The sequence below is a fragment of the Maniola jurtina genome, chromosome 8, assembly GCF_905333055.1.
Source record: "Maniola jurtina chromosome 8, ilManJurt1.1, whole genome shotgun sequence".
Lineage (NCBI taxonomy): Eukaryota > Metazoa > Arthropoda > Insecta > Lepidoptera > Nymphalidae > Maniola > Maniola jurtina.
The window spans coordinates 7,297,400-7,318,604 of NC_060036.1; the positions used below are offsets into that span (position 1 = coordinate 7,297,400).

General features: G+C 34.1%; 5 protein-coding genes across 8 annotated transcripts; 2 read left to right on the forward strand and 3 right to left on the reverse strand.

Annotated features, from left to right (window-relative positions):
• Nucleotides 1-1,322: 1,322 nt before the first annotated feature.
• On the reverse strand, nt 1,323-3,282 carry LOC123867614 (tRNA-specific adenosine deaminase 1). The gene is made up of 2 exons (XM_045909721.1): nt 2,039-3,282; nt 1,323-1,728 (listed from the first exon to the last, which is right to left on the reverse strand). The coding sequence occupies exons 1-2, from the start codon at nt 2,971-2,973 to the stop codon at nt 1,422-1,424; spliced, it is 1,242 nt and encodes a 413-aa protein (XP_045765677.1). The 5' UTR covers nt 2,974-3,282; the 3' UTR covers nt 1,323-1,421.
• Nucleotides 3,283-5,083: 1,801 nt separating this feature from the next.
• LOC123867617 (protein spindle-F) lies at nt 5,084-21,137 on the forward strand. 3 transcript variants are annotated; one of them, XM_045909726.1, is made up of 3 exons: nt 5,084-5,094; nt 19,426-20,171; nt 20,650-21,124. In XM_045909726.1, the coding sequence occupies exons 2-3, from the start codon at nt 19,427-19,429 to the stop codon at nt 21,000-21,002; spliced, it is 1,098 nt and encodes a 365-aa protein (XP_045765682.1). In that variant the 5' UTR covers nt 5,084-5,094; nt 19,426; the 3' UTR covers nt 21,003-21,124. The 3 variants fall into 3 exon arrangements, with proteins under 3 accessions (XP_045765682.1, XP_045765683.1, XP_045765681.1); XM_045909727.1 differs by lacking the exon at nt 5,084-5,094 and having other exon boundaries at nt 19,369-19,822; nt 19,940-20,171; nt 20,650-21,137; XM_045909725.1 differs by lacking the exon at nt 5,084-5,094 and having other exon boundaries at nt 19,370-20,171; nt 20,650-21,120.
• Nucleotides 6,905-7,565, forward strand: LOC123867625 (protein PET100 homolog, mitochondrial). The gene has a single exon (XM_045909734.1). It carries the CDS (start codon nt 7,066-7,068, stop codon nt 7,282-7,284), a length of 219 nt encoding a protein of 72 aa, XP_045765690.1. The 5' UTR covers nt 6,905-7,065; the 3' UTR covers nt 7,285-7,565.
• LOC123867616 (major facilitator superfamily domain-containing protein 9-like) lies at nt 7,566-11,643 on the reverse strand. Its single transcript, XM_045909724.1, has 5 exons — nt 11,305-11,643; nt 10,834-10,965; nt 10,118-10,247; nt 8,728-8,946; nt 7,566-8,323 (listed from the first exon to the last, which is right to left on the reverse strand). The coding sequence occupies exons 1-5, from the start codon at nt 11,344-11,346 to the stop codon at nt 7,620-7,622; spliced, it is 1,227 nt and encodes a 408-aa protein (XP_045765680.1). The 5' UTR covers nt 11,347-11,643; the 3' UTR covers nt 7,566-7,619.
• LOC123867615 (major facilitator superfamily domain-containing protein 9-like) lies at nt 12,915-17,268 on the reverse strand. Of its 2 annotated transcripts, none has more exons than XM_045909722.1 (5): nt 17,051-17,268; nt 16,519-16,650; nt 15,801-15,930; nt 14,389-14,607; nt 12,915-13,734 (listed from the first exon to the last, which is right to left on the reverse strand). In XM_045909722.1, exons 1-5 carry the CDS (start codon nt 17,090-17,092, stop codon nt 13,028-13,030), a joined length of 1,230 nt encoding a protein of 409 aa, XP_045765678.1. In that variant the 5' UTR covers nt 17,093-17,268; the 3' UTR covers nt 12,915-13,027. The 2 variants fall into 2 exon arrangements, with proteins under 2 accessions (XP_045765678.1, XP_045765679.1); XM_045909723.1 differs by having other exon boundaries at nt 12,916-13,734; nt 17,026-17,268.
• Nucleotides 21,138-21,205: the final 68 nt, after the last annotated feature.

The window sequence follows — 21,205 nt, forward strand, 5'->3', positions numbered from 1 at the left end:
TACGATTGTATGAAACGAGTGGAAACGAGTGACGGATAGAGCCCTGTTAAATGCTCGTAAAAATCATCCGTATGAACAAAGGCTCAAGGTACTTACTTAGGGTTTTTTTACGACAAATACAGATAAATAAAAGGTTGTCATCATCATTATCATGATTAACCCATCGCCGCGCGCCGGCTCACTACAGAGCACGGACCCCTCAGAATGAGAAGGGTTTTTTCCGATAGCAATTCCTTTTTAGGCCAGCGTGGTAGAACGCTGGCCTAAAGCGGAATTGCAAATTGGCAGGCTCTGGCATGCAAGTTTCCTCACGATGTTTTCCTTCACTGTTAAAACAACTGATATATTATTGCTTAAAACACACTCCGAAAAGTTAGAGGAACCACCCAGCTCCCGATTAGGGGGTGGACATCTATATTCTGTAAGCACAAGGCTACCACAGCTTAAAAATAAAAGAGTACAGCACAAAATAAAAGGTTGGTACCTTTGTTCAATTGGAAAGCCGAGCCCTCGGCCCAAGTGCTTCCGGTGTTCCATAATAAAAACAAAAAAGTACATAGGTATTATTAGGTATATTAAAAATAAATCTTAAAATAAAAAAATCCTTTTTAACATCGCATCGCATAAAACCTATCTCTGTTAAAGCATTAATAAAGCAGTAAATCAACGTAATCAGTGACTGATACATGATAGGATCAACGCGTAGGCGCTAAGCCTCGGCATCCTACGACACATCCATTTGTTTTGCTTAATTTGTAATTCCCCTAACAATTGATTACGAATAACGGGAATTCAGATAAGGGGTACAAATTATACCTACTTTTGACTTTTATTAAACTCGAAAGATTATAGACCTACCTAATAATATTTATTTTAATATAGAAGGACGCATGGAATAGTTACTTCGATTTCAGAGATAAAAATAAGCCTATTTCCATCTCTGAGATGCAAGCTATCTCTGTACGGAATTTTGCAAAAATCCGTTAAGCAAATGGGCAATGAAAAAGGTAATAAACAGATAGACAGAAACAATTTCGTAATTTAGTATACATTTTGGATGAAACTAAAATTCATAATTTAATATTAAATGCATATAAATGAGTGATTCACGGACCGTGACTAAACCAGTTTTGATAAAATTTGGTGTTGAGATAGCTTAGTACCTACATTCTGCACAATAGGCTAATCTTTACCTCGGGAAAGCGGCGATAAAAAGTAGATCCAAGAGGAATTAGAGAAGCAGGAAAACAACTGAAGTCTGAACTAGTAAAACTGATATATTTACATAAATATACACACACATAATATACTTAAATAAATGATATTATTCTACACATTTGAAAACTCCAAGTCAACATAATATTATTAATTGCATTATCTATCAAAACAAAACAGAAAATTTAATTAATAATTAATAACTATCATGGTCCTATATTAATACAAAAATTCCAAATATCTGGTTTCAATGTCCATGATTTAAAAAATATTTCTTTTGTTCTTCTCCACCGAGTCTGATACATGATGGCTTTTCTTTTCATTTCATTGTATGGGATACTTTGTAAGGATTGTTCACCACAAATATGGACTTTTAAATCTTTACTTTTATGTAACACTTCCAGATATTTGTTATATAAATTATTTTTACTGATAGCAACACTACTGCTCATATCATTTGCTCTTTTCTTTGTAACACCTAACTTTTTACCTTGAACAGCCACTTCTAGTATTCTGAAAATAAAAAGAAATAACATTTAATTGAGACTTAAGAAAATAAAAGGTAATATTGCCAATGAGTTTTTATACTAGGAAGTACTTTTTGTAGTAGGAAAATTACTTAAACCATTGATACTTTGTAGGCTAGATAACAACTCTTAACTTTGCATGGGTTGAATTTCTTGAAATCCTTTTATGAAGTGTATCTATTTCTACATAATAATATAGTTGTTTTAATATTGTTTACAAAAATTAACAGTAGCAACTAGCTATCAGTACCAACATAAGTTACATAATTATATTTATCTTTAAAGAATTACTGTACCTATTTTTTGTTTTGACCCATACAATGCTGCCTGCTGCAGGCCTTTCATTGCTTTTACTTCTTACATGAGGAAATATCAATGAGCTTTTATAGAAGGTTGGTATTACTTTTAATCTATCAGTAATACTGACTTTAGATTCTCTCTGCAAAAGAGCTCTGTGTAATGTCTCATCTGAGTATGGTACACCTGACCCAAATATAAAATGTTTAATAAATAGAGATTCATATAATAATAAATCTAATAGGCTGCCTTGAACTCCGCAGTGAATCCACCGAGCAATCTTGTCACTACAAGACACTGATAGTGTACGATCTCCTCGTCCAGGCTTTGTTCGCACTTGTCCTACTAAATGGTACGCCTGTCCAGCCTCCTTAAGGTCTTGCTGATTATAGGACAGACATTTGGCTCCAGTTCTGTGGATGTCTAGCTTTTTCTTTTTAATCTCTACATCACATAAATCATCCTGAGCTTCTCTCTTGTCACCTGATATTAACTCACCAATATCACTGCAATCTCCAGTCTTAGGTATTATCGATGCATCTCCACAAGGCATCTGTGATGAATAAAAAACAAACTCTATGTTATCTTTCAATTTAAATTTAATATTGTCTTTTAAAAATATTGATTGCCGATTTTCAACCGCATTTGTTACATTCTCATACAAATATAACAAAAAACCGCGCCGTGCGATCACTTCAGAGTGAGAATCATTGAGAATGTTACCTTGAGGTGACATCTTTGTGGCTCCAATACATTTTGATCTAGTGCCCAAAGCAACTACTTCATGCATTTTTGTGTCCTTTTGATATTGCACTATACAAGACAGCACCGTCCACTCTTTATCAACAGGTTTACCAGTTTTCGGTAGCTTTTTATATAAACTGACACAGCTTTCTGCAATTTCATCTACTAATGTTTCACAGAGGTTAGGCATTATTGTGTTTACTGATTTGTGCTAAGAATGAAGTACCTATTGATTAATTATTATTGTTTCCCGGATCCAAGAGGTGATGTTAGAACTTATTTATTATAGATGTTACACATAGTTACTCGTAATAAAATATTTTCTCCTTATCAAAACCATAAAATCCAAAACTATATAATATTCGGAATCAACCAAATTCATTAATTTAATTAATTACAATTACAATTTTCACAAAATAGGTGAGAAATAAGTAATCAAAACCCAAAAATTGGGTAGGTAAACCATTAATACGTCCATGCCTATGGTTAGTGGTTACTGTCAAGTGTCAATCGTGAATCGCCAATTATTTGTCAATGTCAAATAGTGAAGTGACTGTCAAATGTCAAATTAATTTTTGTTTGTTATTTTTTTTTAACTGACTTAACGGTTCTGGATTCTAGATTTTTGGGCCTTTTAATTTACCTTACAGAGGTCACGGGTAACATTGGAAACATGTGAAACATTATAAATCGACGGCAAAATGGTAGTAATAGTAATAGGCTTTCCTGACAGACACGACAGACGGACAGACATACAGACAGACAGACAACAAAGTGATCCTATAAGGGTTCCGTTTTTCTTTTTGAGGTACCGAACCCTAAAAATACGGGAACCCGATAAATCAAGTATTTTATTTTCGCAATGGGCTTCTGTATTATCATACCATAAAATGCGGCGTAGGTAATCCGTAAAATACGGGGCAACTGGCAATCCTAACTATAACTAATATTATTATGCCTACCTCCTTATATTACCTATTATATTTTTGATTGTGGCTGTAAGCAATGGTAATAAACAAAACCTCAGCAATCTTCAACCTTAGAACAATAATCGTGTGTATAATAATACTTCATAGCGGAAACCAAACAGGCCGACTCTTAAATCTATTACGAGCTCTTCTGTTTTTCATTTTTTTGCGGTTATTTTAGTTGCTTGCAATTTTGCAAATTCCTTCCAATTCCTTCTTTCCTTGCAATCTTCTTCCTAATACAATAATATAAATTATACTTCGTAAATACCTACATAATTGGTAGCTTGATATTATAAAATCCAAACTGAATTATTAATAGGACATACCTGCCTATTTATGTCTTTCAGAAAAAAAAGAAACAAGTTGAAACCATGTTGAAACACATTATTTTAATAATTGCTTGTTGGCAGGACCACCCGTATCTTCCTATAAAAGAGGAAGGTAATTATACTGTAGCGTGCTCTTTAATTTTAAACTAGGTACTACAGCAAATTGCAATACCTTGCTATCCCATTACCACATCGCCTATTTAATTTAATTACTTACAAGATTTAATTTACTTACAACTCGCGTCTCCTTGTAATTATTACGATCTAGTTGTATACGATAGTGCGGTAATACTATTTGTTCACTCACAACATCAATATCGCGTTTCAAGCTATTAGAATATACATGACAAGCTTTAACTCAATGATATATTATGTACGGAAGTGTTAGGACCGTTAATACGATGCTGATAAATGACGTGCCGAACACTAATACTTATTACGAACAACCGTTATCAGCGGACACATAAAGATGTCCTTCCGAAGTCTATTGCAGACTTACATAATTATTGATCACCGGTTAGGCGGTTAACCAAGTCAATTGCTCAAGCAAAAGAAACAATGTTGTAGAAGCTTATAAATAGTCATAACTCATATTAGGTAGTAAAAGTAGATAGATAGATAGATAGATAGATAGAAACACTTTATTGCACACAAAAACACATGTAAAGGATCACAACACAGAAAAAAGTAAACAGAAAAAACAATTGTGTGCAAAGGCGGCCTTATTGCTTGGAGCAATCTCTACCAGGCAACCTTTGCTGAAAGGAGAAGTGCTAGTGCTAGGGACAGGTAGGTAGTAAAGTACCTACTGTACGTGTAGGTGGACTTCCCTATCTTTCCAATAGAAAACCCGGTTTTCTACTTGAGAGATGGGTAAGAAGGTGGGTACTTTATTATACTTCCATGTCATTAGCGCGAATGGCGGGATTCCGCTTAAATATTTTTTAGGATTTAATTAAACTGATTTAAACACTATAAGTAGTTTACATTATTTTATACCTACCTACCTAATGTTGTTCCTACCATGAGTTTATTTCCGTACCTACAACAGAATGCTCCGCCATTTGATATCGGAAAGAGCAATTTTGCGATCACCACGGAAGATATTATACCTGTCTATGTCCTATAGACTGTAATAACATGAAATACTGAGAGCGCATTACGGTTGCATTACGTAGATATCTGATGCCGTGCACCGGAACGTGCCGCGTGCTAATGTGGGCCCAGCACGATTCCGATTCGTTATCATCGCCATTGAAATTCAAAATGTAATGATAAAAGCTCGACCACATTAATATCGATTGTGTCTGTATTCTAACCGGCCTTAGATTACAGTGGAAGCAAGTTTTTTGACCCGACTACGGTGACGACCAAATATGGGTTATGGAGAGCTGTTATGAAAATTCAATGTTCTTGAAACCTATACCTTTTTTTTGAATTTATTTTCACTCGTTTAAATACTACCCATAATTTAATTCCTGCCGCTAGCATTTGGGAATTTAGAAATATGACGTATTTAATTGGAAAATTGTAGTTACCTTACCCACCTATAGGTACTAAGTAAGTATAGTGCTATTTAGACCTTGCTTAATAGACGGGGAGCCACTAATCCTGAAAGCTCTGTGATCGCGGATTTGAATTTTTTTTGATGAAAATGAAGAGTTAACACTTAAAGGAATAAGATGAGCTTGGTCGGCGTGGATTTAATTAGCCAAAAATATGTTTTAATAAATTTTATACATATTACTAAATGGCCGTTATGTTTAACATCATCGCAAATTTTGTGCAAAAGTCTATACAAAAGAAAAATTCCGGACGACCGATGTTTTTTAGCCAGAAAGGTTCGGCATACCTATTTGAATGGTGTGTGGTGAGGAATGAAATTTTTCTATCATCACGGAAATCTTTTTTCTAACCGACTTCAAAAAAGAGGTTTTCTATTCGACTGTTTTTTGTATGTTTTATTACGTGATTACTCCGCCAAATATGGACCAATTTCGATATTTTTTTTTGTTTCGTAGGTCATGATTCTAGGTCAATGGGAAGTACTCTATAGGTTTTCTTGACAGACACGACAGACGGACAGACAGGCAACTCAGTGAAAAAACTTTTTACTTAGCAACACCACATAATACGATATACAGAGGCAGCGTGCCATATAATTATATGTATTATTAAGCGTTATACGTATAACGAGCGCATATAAACGTATAACGGCACTATACCTACCAATGAGCAGAGAGGCCCCGTTACGGTAGCGCGGGGTGAATGGATTTTGCTTTCTTATTTAAAAACGGCAAAGGGAGAATTCAAAGTGACGTTTGGAATTACGCCTATTTTTCCCAAAAGAAAACATTTTATTACGCCAAGTAAAGACGTTTGAAATTACAAAGTTGGTAAAGTGTGACATGATTACAATTTTCTAGTTTCTTATATAGTTTAGCTACGCACGAAGTTACCTCATTTGCCCTAAAATAGAGGCTTTTCAAGGGTCATAACTTTCATAATGAATATAACTGATTTGACTAAATTTATTATTTGAAAGCACAGATAATGAAGAGATAAATCGATATGTGGCTTAGTTATAGATCTAGAATAACAAATGATAGAATAATAAGCGTAATACGTTTGTATGGAGAAGTGTAAGGGCTACCCATTAAACACAGTTCGACACGTCTGCAATTTTACTCGTGACGACTGTGAAATGAGTTATGATGACTGTATTGTGTAAATTTCCAAAAAGTTATAATCCAGAGCCAGCTAAAGGAAATAAAAAAATACTATGTATATGTCCACCACAGTCTACATCTAGTATATAATTATAGTGATCTGTGGTCCACATTTTATCTACGTAAATGTCATTTTCCTATTATATGTGAAAATTATATTTTTGGAAACCTCAAGAAAAGTAAAGGAACTGCCGTCTAAAGTACATAACGTAACCAGAGTACTTTGTAAAAGTTACGCGTAAAGGAAGTTAACATGGGTAGCTGGAAATTAGAAGTAGCAAGGATGGCTATGTATACTTCACTTCCCGTTGGTCTATTTTTTTTCTTCAACCAACCAACCTATTTCGAGGAATGGGTTACGAAAACTAAGCGCCAAATATATCCTCCTGAAAATAAGCAGAATAGAGAAGATATACAGAAGTTAATTCAGGATATGAAGAAGAAACAAATGAGATCTATAGAAGGAGAATAAGTTACCATTTACAACCTCTATGGAAACATTAGCGCATACTGTGTACATATTAGTTTTAATTAATGAAACAACATTTATTTTTCATATAAATATATTAAAATTATTGCATTTATAGCTACAACAACAATATTATAGATGCAGCGGTAAGTAAAGGTGTCTCATAATCTTTTATGGTTAAATACCTAAGTGTAAGTCACAGGTACAATATTATGTTATAAGAAATTTGAACAGGATTCATTAGTGTCTCAATAATTTAGTAAATTAAAATAAACCTGCAGAAAGTAGTGTGTATAATTTTTTTATAATAAACATATACCAATCCATTTCCAAACTTTTTAGTCTACCTTTAACTGTTTGGTTTTGTAATGAAAACTCATTATAAGTCCAACAAATGTGGAAAAGAATGAAGCATATATAACATATGCTACACCAAAGAATTCACCTACAAATCCAGCTACCAACGGTGCTATAACACCCGATAGAGATCTGACACTATTTGAAGCTCCTATCAAGGTCCCTCTATGATCTCCATGACTCCTCTTCAATACCATTTCTAATGTAACTAGTCTACCTACTGCATTACCTATAGCTAGCGGAATTAACAAAGCAGTATACATTACAATGTTGATAGATAAACATATTCCTAACAAAGATGCACTTAACAGAATAAATACATGATAATTTCTTATGCTATAATCTTTGTCATGAGTGTAAAAGCTGTTAATGTAGCCCATCATAAAACTTGATATGGCGCCAATAACACCTTGAATCGAAACAACATACCCAATATATTTTGGTGAAAGGCCATACTGGGTTTTTAAGTATAGCGCATAATTTGAAAAGTAAACACCCATTGCAAAACTATTTAGGGCTTGAAACATAAAAATAGTCCAATATTTGGACCACTCTACTTTCGACAACTGTACAAAAGATTGTTTACTACAAGATAAAAGAGATTGTAGAATATTATGAGAAGAGCTGGTAGGATTAGATTTTTTTCTTACAGGATCATTTACTTTCGGCAGCAGATAAACAAGACCTGAAAAATAAATTACTTACAATAATTTCTCATACATCTATTCATTCATTACCTACTCTGTTTTCTTACTGGTTTTTCTAGGTAGGAACAGCATTCCGAACCAGTGGTAGATTATTTTAACGATTCAAAAGCACTTGTAAAAGTTTAATTGAATAAAAATATTTTGAATTTAAATCTGGCAAAAAAAGATAAGTGTCAGAAAATAAAACTTAAATGAAATAATTTTTACAAGTACTTTTGAGTAGTCAAACTTTGGCACAAGTCAGGGTTTTTTAACTGTGAACCCTAATTTAATCTTAAATTTATGATATTTTTTTATGATCAATATTTAGTGGTAACTGTAACATAAGAATTTTAACTGCCTAATATGCAACTTTCACTTATCAAATAGCTTAAAAACTTACAAGCATTGACAAGAAAGCAGATGGATACTAATACAGCTGCAATGCTGAAGCCATGAATTGGATGATCCTCTACGATATGACCACCAATTACAGGTCCTATTGTGATTCCCACACCAGATATTGCAGCCATTTTTCCATAAATCACAGACTGTTTCTTCTCATCCTTCTCATAATCAGGGACCAACGCCTTTGTCAACAATTGAGTTTGTTTAAATATACCTGAGAAAACATAAATGCATTATTATTAAAAAATTTAAAATCTTTTGATATCAATTACCATAAAAATAAATAAAGCAAAATTGGTGAGGCATCCTATCTACAATCTAGCTAGTAGCCACCACAGTGGTAACTGCAGGGGAATTTTGTGACAAGATTTTGGCTAGAAGCAACATCATCTGATCACTACTCAGACGAAGTGTGGCTGTAAGACCGACATGATCCAAGAGAGGTATCTAGTAATAATGAGGAAAGGAAACCAGCTCGACGACATTTGTTGCTTTAGTGAAATCAGCTAGTTTGGAAGCCTATCTATTAGGCAACTAATCGCTATCTTTTTGAAATTTTTAATTCATTGAAATGGCAGGGGTCTGTTCTCACCCCAATCAAATCTACACTCTACAGCACTGTTCCATTTAGTAGTTTAGTGTCCACTTCTTGCAATAGTTCTACACACACATTACAGATTATTTTATCATTCATATATAGAGATTATATTATCATTCAGTGCAACTTTTTGATGCTTACTGATCTGAAGGAAGTATAAGATCCAGTTAGGACTTCGTCTGTGTTGGTGTTAGCTGGCGGGCGTGCTCTGCTTTTTTGGAGTGTTTTTTTTTGTTAAAACTGACTGGAAAGCGCTCTAAGGGGGTGCCGTGCGTATGTCGGCGAGCGCCGGCACAGACGGGGTCCATACTTGTATAGTTTAACTAACTTGTTACAAAAAATAACTACAAACTTGACATTGGCTAATCTTTGTAAAGCCAGACGAGAGAAAAAAAAAAGATCCAGTTATTGTACATATCAATCTCACACTCTTGATTAATCCTATCCTAATATTAATACTATAAATTTGAAATTGTGGATGTTTGGATGTTTGTTACTCAATCACGCAAAAACTACTGGACGGAATAGGCTGAAATTTGGAATGGATATAGATTATATCTTGGATAATCACAGGCTACATTTTATCCCGGAAAATCAAAGAGTTCCCGCAGGGTTTTGAAAAACGTAAATAGCGGACGAAGTCGCGGGCATCAGCTAGTAAATAATATAAGTAACTAGCTTATACCCATGACTTCGTCTACGTGGACTACACAATTTTCAAACACTTATTTTATCCTCTATTTATAATTTTATCTTGAAAAATTTAAATATTTAAGTAGGTAAGTACCTAGAACTGCTCGCATTAGTAAAATAATTGCAATAGAATTTGTTCCTCCCAATATCAAATAAGCTACACAACATACTAATAATGTTAAAATTAGTATCTGTTTCCGTCCCTTCAGGTCACTCAAGCTACCCTAAAAAATAAAAATAAACACCAATGATTATTTTTAAATATATTCCTATAATCACCTTCACCCACCAATTTTAATGTAGGTACCCTTTCAATGTAGTTAAGTAGGTTGAGTCCAGAGTGAATAGGCATCTTCTAGCCAAGCACATTCCATCTTAGGCTACATCATCATTTACCAGTAGCAAAGCACTAGTCTATAAATTAAAAAAAAAAAAAACACAACATTCATATTTATAAAATTGGAAGTGATAAGTATAATATTAAGAACCAATTAGGTACATGAGCAGAAACGATTGCTACTCTTAGTGAATAAGATTTCATTTAAATAGTTGTGAATAAATCAAAACAAACGAAATTTTAAACTGACTGATATACCAACATGCAGCTTAAACCACTGGGTCAGTAACTTGAGATTTTGCATGTAGGTTTTCTCTATAACTTAGGACTCATCATAAAGAGAAAACTTACTTTACACTTAACACACTTATGAACTCATAAGTCAAAAGTAAAACCTGTCTTAAAAAAAATCTAATAACTATTAGATAGACAGGTTTTACCTTTTAACTATAGTTAGATGAAAAAATACATACTATAACTGGACCTGACCACAATTGAAAACCTGCATATATTGAGCCAAGTAGGCCAATATAAATGTGGTTACCTCCCATCTGTCGCACATGGTTAGGTATTAATGGCACTATGAGACCAACTGCAAATAGATCCTGAAATTTCAATTTACTTATTAAAAAAATTAGGTATAATAATCATTATGTACTTTTATGGTCAGATGAATAGGTGTTACTAATTTGGTTTACAGGGTAACCAAAAGATCATCCCATGAGGTTAACAATAAGTAAGTATATTTAATTTATTATTTAGTAATTTATAAGATCATTTTTGTTTAGGAGGAATAAATTAATAATGTACTTATAGTAGGTATATCAAGGAAGTGTCTAGCAGACGGACCGGCGGAAGACGAGTTTATTTTTATTGAGCCGACCGGTCGCATCGCTAGCCGATCTTTTATTAAATTGTGTAAGTAAATAAAATGGCGAACTAACCAAAGAAGCCACAAACTGCAGAAGAGGAACAGAAAACGACATTTGCACTGTTTTAACGTAGTCTCTAGTCTAGTACATTATAAGACTTATCAAATAGGAAGTATCCTGACTTTTGAAACGTGTTTTACTAGTTTACGCATAATAATGATATGCTTGGTTGGATAAGGTAGGTATATTCTTAAATCTATTTTTAAAGTTCAAGCAAAGTTCAAGTAAAATAAGTAGGTACAAAAAATTATCTTTCACGGTTCACGATTCACAAAGCTACGAATATTTTAATTCTTATTCAATTCAACAATTCACTTGTCAACAACATAACATTTTCCATTTTTTGTGTAGTTTTTTTTTTCTCTCGTCTGGCTTTATACAGATTAGCCAATGTCAGGTTTGTAGTTATTTACAAGTTAGAGAAACTATACATTTGTATAGATGATGGACTTCGTCAATCGTATGTGCCGCGCGGCGCTCCTTTGGAGGGCTTCCCATTCAGTTCCACCAACAAAAAACACCAGTAAAACACAAACACAGGCCACTTTTAACAAATATAAATACTCCAAAAAGGCACCGCACGCGCGCCAGCAAACGCCTACGGCCAACACAGACGAAGTTCTTTGTGTAGGTAGGTCATAATGTTCTGTGAGGTAGGTACCTACCTACAATTCTATCTTTGACAGACGACTGAACAATGTTGCCATCTTGCCATCAAGTTTGTAACAGTTGCCGTTCATGGTTGCCGTATGTTGATTTGCAACGATATTGGATTGCCGTATATTTTGATGACACGGCAATAAAAACCTACCGTATACACACTAATGGATACACCATGGATGATCTATGGGATGCACCGCATATCAATGTTTTTTGGGTTGCCTGTGTTGGAATGGAACAGGGTAGAATGTGGTAGGGAGAGGGGGTAGAACTGGGCGCCGGGTATGTGGTGTATGGATATGATATGGCTGAATAGTAGGATGTCCAACAGAACCTACCTACAGCTAAACATGGATTAGCGCTAAATAAAAAAAAAATACTGTGTAGTTGTGTACCTACATAGATAATCATTATAGTTTATAATGAAACACCAATTATTTTTCATACAAATATATTAAAGTTATATAGCATGTATAGCTATAAGTTATAGCTAATGGTTAGGTACGGCTGCATCCATAATATAATATTGTTATAGCCTATAACAATATTATTATGGATGCAGCCGTACCTAAGTATATTGGAACAGTATGTAACCCAATACCCATACGTAACCTCATTAAGTACATCTAGAAAAACTAAAACCCGACTGCGATCGTCTTAATATAAAACCCTTTTAAAACACTTTATCGCTTGGTATATTTTAATTTTGTAGTATATTTATATTCAGGGACTCAGAATTGTCTCCTCTTTCATTTGACATCCCACTCGATACAATAATATTAAAAAATTGACATCCACTAATACATATTAAAAGAGACATCCACTGTTCTCCATGTAACATCCATTAGGTCAATTTTAATTTCGTATAAAATGTAGCCTATGTCATCCGGACCCTTACGACGAATCAATTGACACGTCATTCATCAAAATCGGCCCATTAGTTTAGACGCTATGGTGGAACACACAGAATCTGGATTCAAACATACATACATAGACTGCTAAAATCATAACCCTTCTTCCTTTTGGCTTTGCCGCAGTCGGGTAATAATAGCGTTCTATTTTTGTATGTAACTTTTTAGTCTACCTTTAACAACCATTTAGTTTTGTAATGAAAACTCATTATAAGCCCAATAGATGCGGAAAAGAATGAAGCATATATAACATATGCTACATTAAAGAATTCACCTATGAATCCAGCTACCAAAGGTGCTACGACCTGACATAGAGACCTGACACTATTTGAAGCTCCTATCAAGGTCCCTCTATGATCTCCATGACTCCTCTTCAAGAGCATATCTAATGTAACTAGCCTACCTACTGCATTACCAATGGCTAGCGGGATTGACAAAGCAGTGTACATTACAATGTTGATAGATAAACATATTCCTAACAAAGATGCACTTAACAGAATAAATACATGATAATTTCTTATGCTATAATCTTTGTCATGAGTGTAAAAGCTGTTAATGTAGCCCATCATAAAACCTGATATGGCGCCAATAACACCTTGAATCGAAACAACATACCCAATATATTTTGGTGAAAGGCCATACTGGGTTTTTAAGTATAGTGCATAATTTGAAACGTAAACACCCATTGCAAAACTACTTAGGGCTTGAAACATAAAAATAATCCAATATTTGGACCATTCTACTTTTGATAACTGAACAAAAGATTGTTTACTACAAGATAGAAGTGAATGTAGAATACTATGAGAAGAGCTGGTAGGGTTAAATTTTCTTCTTACAGGAACGTTTACTTTTGGCAGCAAATAAACAAGACCTGAAAAATAAATTAACATTATTTTCTTATACATACTAACCTACTCTGAATTAAAAGAAAAAGTTTCAGCTAGGAAAATTAATTTGAATAAAAAAAAATCAATGAGTAGGTAGGTAGGTACTTTTTTGGAATGAAATGAAATGAAATGAAATGAAATGAAAATTTATTTCACAAATTTAGATATACGCATTTCATGGAGTCCTGGCCCCTAAACTAGGACAGAATAGGATTGAATACAGAATTTGGACAAATTCTGTATTCAAAATCATGAAATTGATCCTGAAAAAACATAAAAATTAAAAACTTCGAAAACTCGATTTTCAATCATAGATACATACTCGAGATAAAAATTTAATTTTGCGCCACAAATGTTCTGCCAAGAATATGTTGAGTTTTTGGTAACCCTATATAAGTATACTAAGGGTAGTTGCATATCAGGTAGGTAGTCTAATTTTCATTATGGCTACTATTAAACTATAAACGTTAATAAAAGCAAAAAGTCAGGGTTTGTTGACTTTTGATTGGTTGCTTTTTCTTTTAAACTTAATCATGGACATATGAATGGACTTGTAAAGCCCACTTAGATTTTTTTATAGTTAATATTTTAACAATCTGATATGCAACTTGTCTTACGAGATAACTTTAAAAACTTACAAGCATTGACAAGAAAGCATATAGCTACTAATATAGCTACAAATCTGAAGCCATGAATTGGATGATCTTCAACAATATGACCACCGACAATTGGTCCTAATGCAATTCCCACACCACATATTGCAAACATTTTTCCATATATCACAGACTGTTTCATCTCATCGCACTCATAATCAGGAACCGACGCCTTTGCTAACAACTGAGTGTGTTTAAATATACCTGAAAACATAAAAATAATGTACCTATACTTACATTATGTAAAATTGTCATAGAAGAAATCACTTGTCGGTTGGTGAAATTGGGTAGTTTAGAGGACTATCTATTAGACGGCTGGTCACTGTCTGCCCTATTATTAGGTTTTCGTACCTCAAAAGGAAATAAGGTACCCGTATAGGATCATTTCATTGTCTATTTGTCTGTCAAGACTAGGGAATCAAAACCTTTAGGGTTCTTCCCGTTGACCTAAAATCATGAATTTAAAGAGGTAGGTAGGTCTTATAGCATCAGTAAAGAAAAAAATCCGATAATTTGTGAATTTGTGGTTCACAAAAAAATTAAAAGTTCAAGAACAAATAATTTCCTACTTATTTATAATTCTTTTATGATAGTCTTTTATCCACACTAAATAATCGGTCACGATTCTCAGAAGATGCAGGTTCGAATCCTGCCGGTCCCGCAAATTATGATTTGTACTTATTTAAAAATTATTAACAAATAATTAGTTTACTACATCACATATACATAGATGGCGCTGTCTGTCAATAACTTGCGGTGTTGTATATAAACGTATTATATCTTGTACAATGGTATGGAACCTTTCGTAGGTACGCAAGTCTGACTCACACTAGACCGATTTTTGCAACTTGTAAGGCATTGAAATGGCAGGTGTTTGTTGTCACCCCATCAAGTGTACACTCTACGGCACTGCTCTATTACTAAGTAGTTGAGTGTCCATTTCTAGCAATAATTCTACACCCACTAGGGATTATATTATTATTATTCTGTGCAACTTATTGATGTATTGAACTGAAGTATAAATCAAAAACAAAGAAGTATAAGAGCTACTCATTGTATCAATCTCACAATTTTGATGAAGTAATTTTTATGTTAAGCAGATGTGTTGGACCAATATCTGCCAGCTTAAGATCCTAGCTTCTTATTGTAGGAGATTGAGGTCTCATAAAAATCCAATAGAAACTCTGATTTTCATTACAGGGATAAAAAAGTAGCCTATACTTATACATCTTTGGGATGCAAGCTATCTTTGTACCTACCAATAAATTTAAATGGATAGGTAATGGAAACAGATGGACACATTTTTAATTATTATGTGTAACTAAATCGGAATGAAACTAAAATAAAATGATTAATTTTGTGTTGATTTTTTTTTTAATATTTACTTAAGTACTTACCTAAAACTGGTCGCATTAGTAAAATAATTGCAAAATAATTTGTTACTCCCATTATCAAGTAAGCTACACAACATACTAATATTGTTAAAATTAGTATCTGTTTCCGTCCCTTCAGGTCACTCAAACTACCCTAAAAAATAAAAATAAATACAAATGATTAGATTGAATAAGATTACTGATCAGTTTCACCCTCCTGTTTTAATGTAGGTACCTTCCACTTTCAATGCATCTTCAAGGCAAGCACATTTCATTTTAGACTGCATCACTTGCCAGTAGCAAAGCTACTCTACTCTACAAATCAGAAAAAACTAAAACATAGTTACTTATTTCAAAAAATATTAGCTGGGTATATTTGGAACACACTAAATAATGTATGTTGCTCTGTCTGTGTAAATTTAAAACTCCTGTAGGAACTAAGTCACTTTTCAAGTCTTAAACTTCATGTTGATCTTTTAATGTGTTTCAGCATTATTGAAGGAAAAACCAATACACACTCTTTCATTTTTATACTTAATATTAGTAGTGACTAGTGACCCACCCCAGCTTTGCATAGGTGCAAGATTATGGCAAATTAACACAACACAATATTAAACTATATGTATAAACCATCCTCTTGAAACACTCTATCTGTTGGTCAAAACCACATTAAAATCTAATGCATAGTTTATAAGACCTTACACACTAACCTTATAGTTAAGTACATAAAAAAAATACTTACTATGACTGGACCGGACAGCAATTGAAAACCTGCAAACATCGAGCCCAGCAGGCCAACATAAATGTGGTTACCTCCCATCTGTCGCACATGGTTAGGTATTAATGGCACTATGAGACCAACTGCAAATACATCCTGAAATTGCAATTAAGGTACATATTAATATTGATAAAAAAACGTTAAATAGGTAGGAATACTTAAGCATTACCTGCTTCAATGGTTTGGCACCTAGATAAATAAGTGTTAGGCACTAATTTAGTTTACAAGATAACCAAAATAGGTACATCGATGCCAGAAGATGATATCTTGTGAGTTTAACAATAAGTAGTTAAATAAGAAAAATATCTTGTTCAAAACTAGGTACCTAGGCAGTCATATGGATTATGGGTAAATCAGTCTGTCAATCAATCAATGGACTGATTATATTGTGGTGTGTAATATCAAAAGTTTATTAAGAAATGAACATTTTTAACAAACTTCTTGTTTTAAGCGGAATATATAGGTACTTACTTAGTAGGTAAAATGGCAAACTAACCAAGAAAGCCACAAACTGCAGAAGAGGAACAGAAAACGACATTTTTGTACTATTTTTAATGGAGCCTCCAGTACTTGCCTACAATAAAAGACAAATTTATTGCATCAAATAGGAATATCCCCACTTTTGAAACGTGTTTTATTAGTTTACGCATAATTATTATGCATAATTGAAAGGTCGACCAAAATAAAAGGTAGGTAGTAGGTACTAGGTAGGTACGTACCTCGTAGGTAGATTCTAAATCTTTTTTTAATAGGTCAAGTGCGAGTCGGGTCTCGCTCTCTTAGGGTTCCGGACATAATTATTATGAACATCATAGATACTTTAGGTTTGTGTATCTTTAGGTATCTCTACCTAGTAGGTAGATAAACCGTAAAAGTAAACCCCAAAAAATGCACCGAAAATTCGGATTAAGTATATGACTGTTAGGTAGTATATAGGTAGGTATATTTTCTTAACTACATAGTTAGTTTATTTTTTGAGATAGTCCCCATCACAAAAATGGTCCAAAACTGACAACTTTGACGGGCCCCCATTTCTTTATTTAAGATTTAAAAAATATCACACTAATATTATAAAAGCGAAAGTTTGTATGAGTGTGTGTGTGTGTGTGTATGTTTGTTACTCCTTCACGCAAAAACCACTGGACGGATTTGGCTGAAATTCGGAATGGAGATAGATAGTATCCTGGATTAGCACATAGGCTACTTTTTATCCCGGAAAATAAAGAGTTCTCACAGGATTTTGAAAAACCTAAATCCACGTGGACGAAGTCGCGGGCGTCAGCTAGTATAAAATATTCTACGAGCTAGAGACCTGTGATACGCGGATAGACAGACAGACACAGACAACAGAGTGACATTATTAGGGCTCCGTTTTTACCCTTTGGGTACGGAACCCTAAAAACCGGTCAACCGTCAAGGTTTAGGAACTAAACTCGAGATTAGAAATATCGTAGGTAACTATAAATTGACTTGATATTCAGAGCATGATATGAGAATCAAATCCATGGTACAAGAATGTCAACAAACAAAATAATGTCACCGTCAAATTGACGATTTGATACCTACCATCTACGAGTCTGACAAGGCACATGACAAGGCTCTCTTGGCGCGTGGCCAAAAGTTGAACTATTACTAACGCCGCCATCTTGTGAAGTGTCACAAGCTCCCTTGTATGTGGTGTTGCTAAGTAAAAAATCTAAATTTCACTTTTTTTTTTAATTAATAGTCATTCCATATACATAACTTCGCAATAGGTATATTTTGACAAAATTAATAGCTTAAATGTGTCTGCATCTTATTGCTATATTTAGCACTAGGTAAGTATAGTATTTGAGCAGGTAAACGTGATAAGTTGCAAGTCCCTAGCCTATCAATAGTTTTTAGCATTCTTTTTCGATGTAAAAACTGGAACAGCTTGTCTAATTTCTTTTTCAGTTAAAATCAGATAAAACTTACTCGATTTTTAACATTAACATTTTCGAGATATTCCCTTAACTTGAGAAAATTTTATTTGCTGGCAGCCTTTGCACTACAATTCGCCTCTGTCAATGTCACTCTAGTGCCAACTGCCAAGAGAGCCTTGGACTTCGTCTGTGATGGCGTTTGCTGACGCGCGTGCTGTGCTTGTTTGGAGTGTTTTTTTTTGTTAAGAGTGGGTGGTTTTTGTGTTAGTTGGTGTTTTTTGGTGGTGGAACTGACTGGGAAGCGCTTTAAAGGGGCGCCGCGCGTATGTCGGCGGGCGCCGGCGCAGACGGAGTCCATACTTGTATAAATTCAATAACTTGAAAATATCACAAACTTGACATTGGCTAATCAGAGTAAAGCCAGATTTAAAGAAAAAAAAAAAAAAAAGAGAGCCTTAGTGTTTATGTACTCTTTGACTTCGTTTGTGATGGCCTATGGTGATGGCGTTTGCTGGCGCGCGTGCTGTGCTTGTTTGGAGTGTTTTTTTTTTGTTAAGAGTGGCTGGTTTTTGTGTTAGTTGGTGTTTTTTGGTGGTGGAACTGACTGGGAAGCGCTCTAAAGGGGCGCCGCGCGTATGTCGGCGGGCGCCGGCGCAGACGGAGTGCATACTTGTATAAATTCAATAACTTGAAAATATCACAAACTTGACATTGGCTAATCAGAGTAAAGCCAGATTTAAAGAAAAAAAAAAATATACTCTTTGGCCTTGTGCTTGTCGCACTGTAGGTAATCCGTCACCAAGGAACATTTATACTCTAGGGAGTCCGTCACCTTGATCACCATTCACCCAATTCACCACCGACCAGAAAAAAAGGTACAGTAGCTAATATCAGTATTCAGTAGCCTGCGATTAACAAATAGGAGCCAGGTACCTATATATTAAGTATTTTGATTCAAAGAGAATATAATGGCAATGGATTCGTCATCTATAGTAAGTTTTAATAATGATTCAACTTACCAAACAACAATAAAAGCAGATTATAGTAATGTCCATGAATTGGCACTTCATGCTATGAGAGATCGATGTCTACTACTTCAACGAAGAATAAACACCCTGGAAACAGACAACATGCGGTTGAAGTTGGATATTACCAAAGCAACAGAAAAATCGGATTATACACCTAATCTACAAGATGATGACAAAGTATCTCTGCATCAAAAGATAGCTGAGCTTAACAAACAGAAATCGCAACTGCTCCACCACGTCTTTATGGTTTCGTGTGAAAACAAGAACCTGTGGAATAAGCTCTCCAGCTTAAGGGGTTCGGAAAAGTCAGTGCGAGATCGTCCAAAACAACCTCTGGTACGCACTAACACATACATACACAGTACTCCTAAATACAATACTCAAAATCAAGAAAAATACTCAGACTCAAGTTTAGAAGAAATATCTTTGAAATTAATAAACAGTTATATACAGGAAAAATCGCAGCTTGTGGAACAATATGAACAAATGACACAATTACAAGACATGGATGATGATATTTTAAACATGGATTCAATAGGATTTACATATATGGAAGATCCAGCTACTGATTCACTCAAAGAAATTCATAGTCAAACAGAAAAGTTACAGTGTCTCAAGAAAGATTTAGCCAAACAAGAAAAAGATTTAAAAACTCTGATATCAAGAATAGAAATAATAATGAAAGGTAGATATGTGAATTAAATTAACACACTGAGTGTCTGTCCACGTTATGTTGTCCTTTCTCCAGTTATGTTACCATAGAGTCCACTAGTGATATAAGCATCGTGACTGAGCATTAACAATTGTAACTATGTAAGGAATAACAAATTTGAACAGAAATCATTTCATTTAAATAATGTTTATTTCAATGTACTAATATTACATAATTATTATAGATGATGTTAATGAGGTTACAATGGTCAAAATGAAATACCGGTCAAGTGCAAGTAGGACTCTATAGGTTTTAGTTCCCTTTTCTTGACAGACACAACAGACCGACAGTCAACAAACTGATCCTTTAGGGGTTCCTTTTGATGTATGGAACCATAAAAACACCACAGAGCCTAACCAGTAATGCTCATGGCATTCTTTGTGTTAAAAATCTATATTGTTTAGTCATTTTAAATATTTATTTAACTCTTTACATGATCTCTAAATTTCAGAAGGCTACAAATGTCCATCATGCTTGGCAAGTAAATCAAAAAGTGTCATATGTGAAAACAAGGAAACAGAAACCAGTCATAGCCTTCTGGGAAGGCAGCAAATGGATTCTAGCAGTAATGACTTTGAGGATAATAATACTACAGCAAATATGAATTCAGGGAATTATCAAGATGGTGATGAAAATTGTGAACCATTCGATAAGGTGTGTCCAATATGTGGAGAGAAGTACCAAAAAGATACTGCATTTGCTGACTTCCAGACACATGTAGAAAACCATTTTGTTGGTGAAAATGAAGTAGATTCTATGGAAAACTTCGGTACAGTTCCAAATTCATTGGATATTGTGATGTGAAGTAAAAAAATTAACTATAATTTTGTGATATACTTATTTATTTTAGTTTAAGTAAGTAATAATTATTTATTTGTGATAGGTCTGTTCTTAACATAATTTTTAATTTAAATTCAGTTGCTTAATGAATTTAATTAAATATTTTATTTTTCAACATATTTCAGGTGTTGTTTTATCAATACCCAGCTGATGCCCACATCTGTTAC

Bases quoted from the DNA above. Each gene is read 5' to 3' on its own strand.
- LOC123867615 (XM_045909722.1), bottom strand. From the start codon at position 17,092: ATGTCGTTTTCTGTTCCTCTTCTGCAGTTTGTGGCTTTCTTG. The intron at 16,651-17,050 runs GTTAGTTTGCCA...TTGCAATTTCAG, and splicing joins TGCAGTTTGTGGCTTTCTTG to GATGTATTTGCAGTTGGTCT. The intron at 13,735-14,388 runs GTAAGTTTTTAA...TTTATTTTTCAG, and splicing joins ATGCTTTCTTGTCAATGCTT to GTCTTGTTTATTTGCTGCCA.
- LOC123867616 (XM_045909724.1), bottom strand. From the start codon at position 11,346: ATGTCGTTTTCTGTTCCTCTTCTGCAGTTTGTGGCTTCTTTG. The intron at 10,248-10,833 runs GTATGTATTTTT...TTTATTTTTTAG, and splicing joins TGTGGTCAGGTCCAGTTATA to GGTAGCTTGAGTGACCTGAA. The intron at 8,947-10,117 runs GTACTTACCTAC...ATGTTTTCTCAG, and splicing joins ACTAATGCGAGCAGTTCTAG to GTATATTTAAACAAACTCAA.
- LOC123867614 (XM_045909721.1), bottom strand. From the start codon at position 2,973: ATGCCTAACCTCTGTGAAACATTAGTAGATGAAATTGCAGAAAGCTGT. The intron at 1,729-2,038 runs GTACAGTAATTC...TTTTATTTTCAG, and splicing joins TGGGTCAAAACAAAAAATAG to AATACTAGAAGTGGCTGTTC.
- LOC123867625 (XM_045909734.1), top strand. From the start codon at position 7,066: ATGGGTAGCTGGAAATTAGAAGTAGCAAGGATGGCTATGTATACTTCA.
- LOC123867617 (XM_045909726.1), top strand. From the start codon at position 19,427: ATGGCAATGGATTCGTCATCTATAGTAAGTTTTAATAATGATTCAACT. The intron at 20,172-20,649 runs GTAGATATGTGA...TCTAAATTTCAG, and splicing joins AATAGAAATAATAATGAAAG to AAGGCTACAAATGTCCATCA.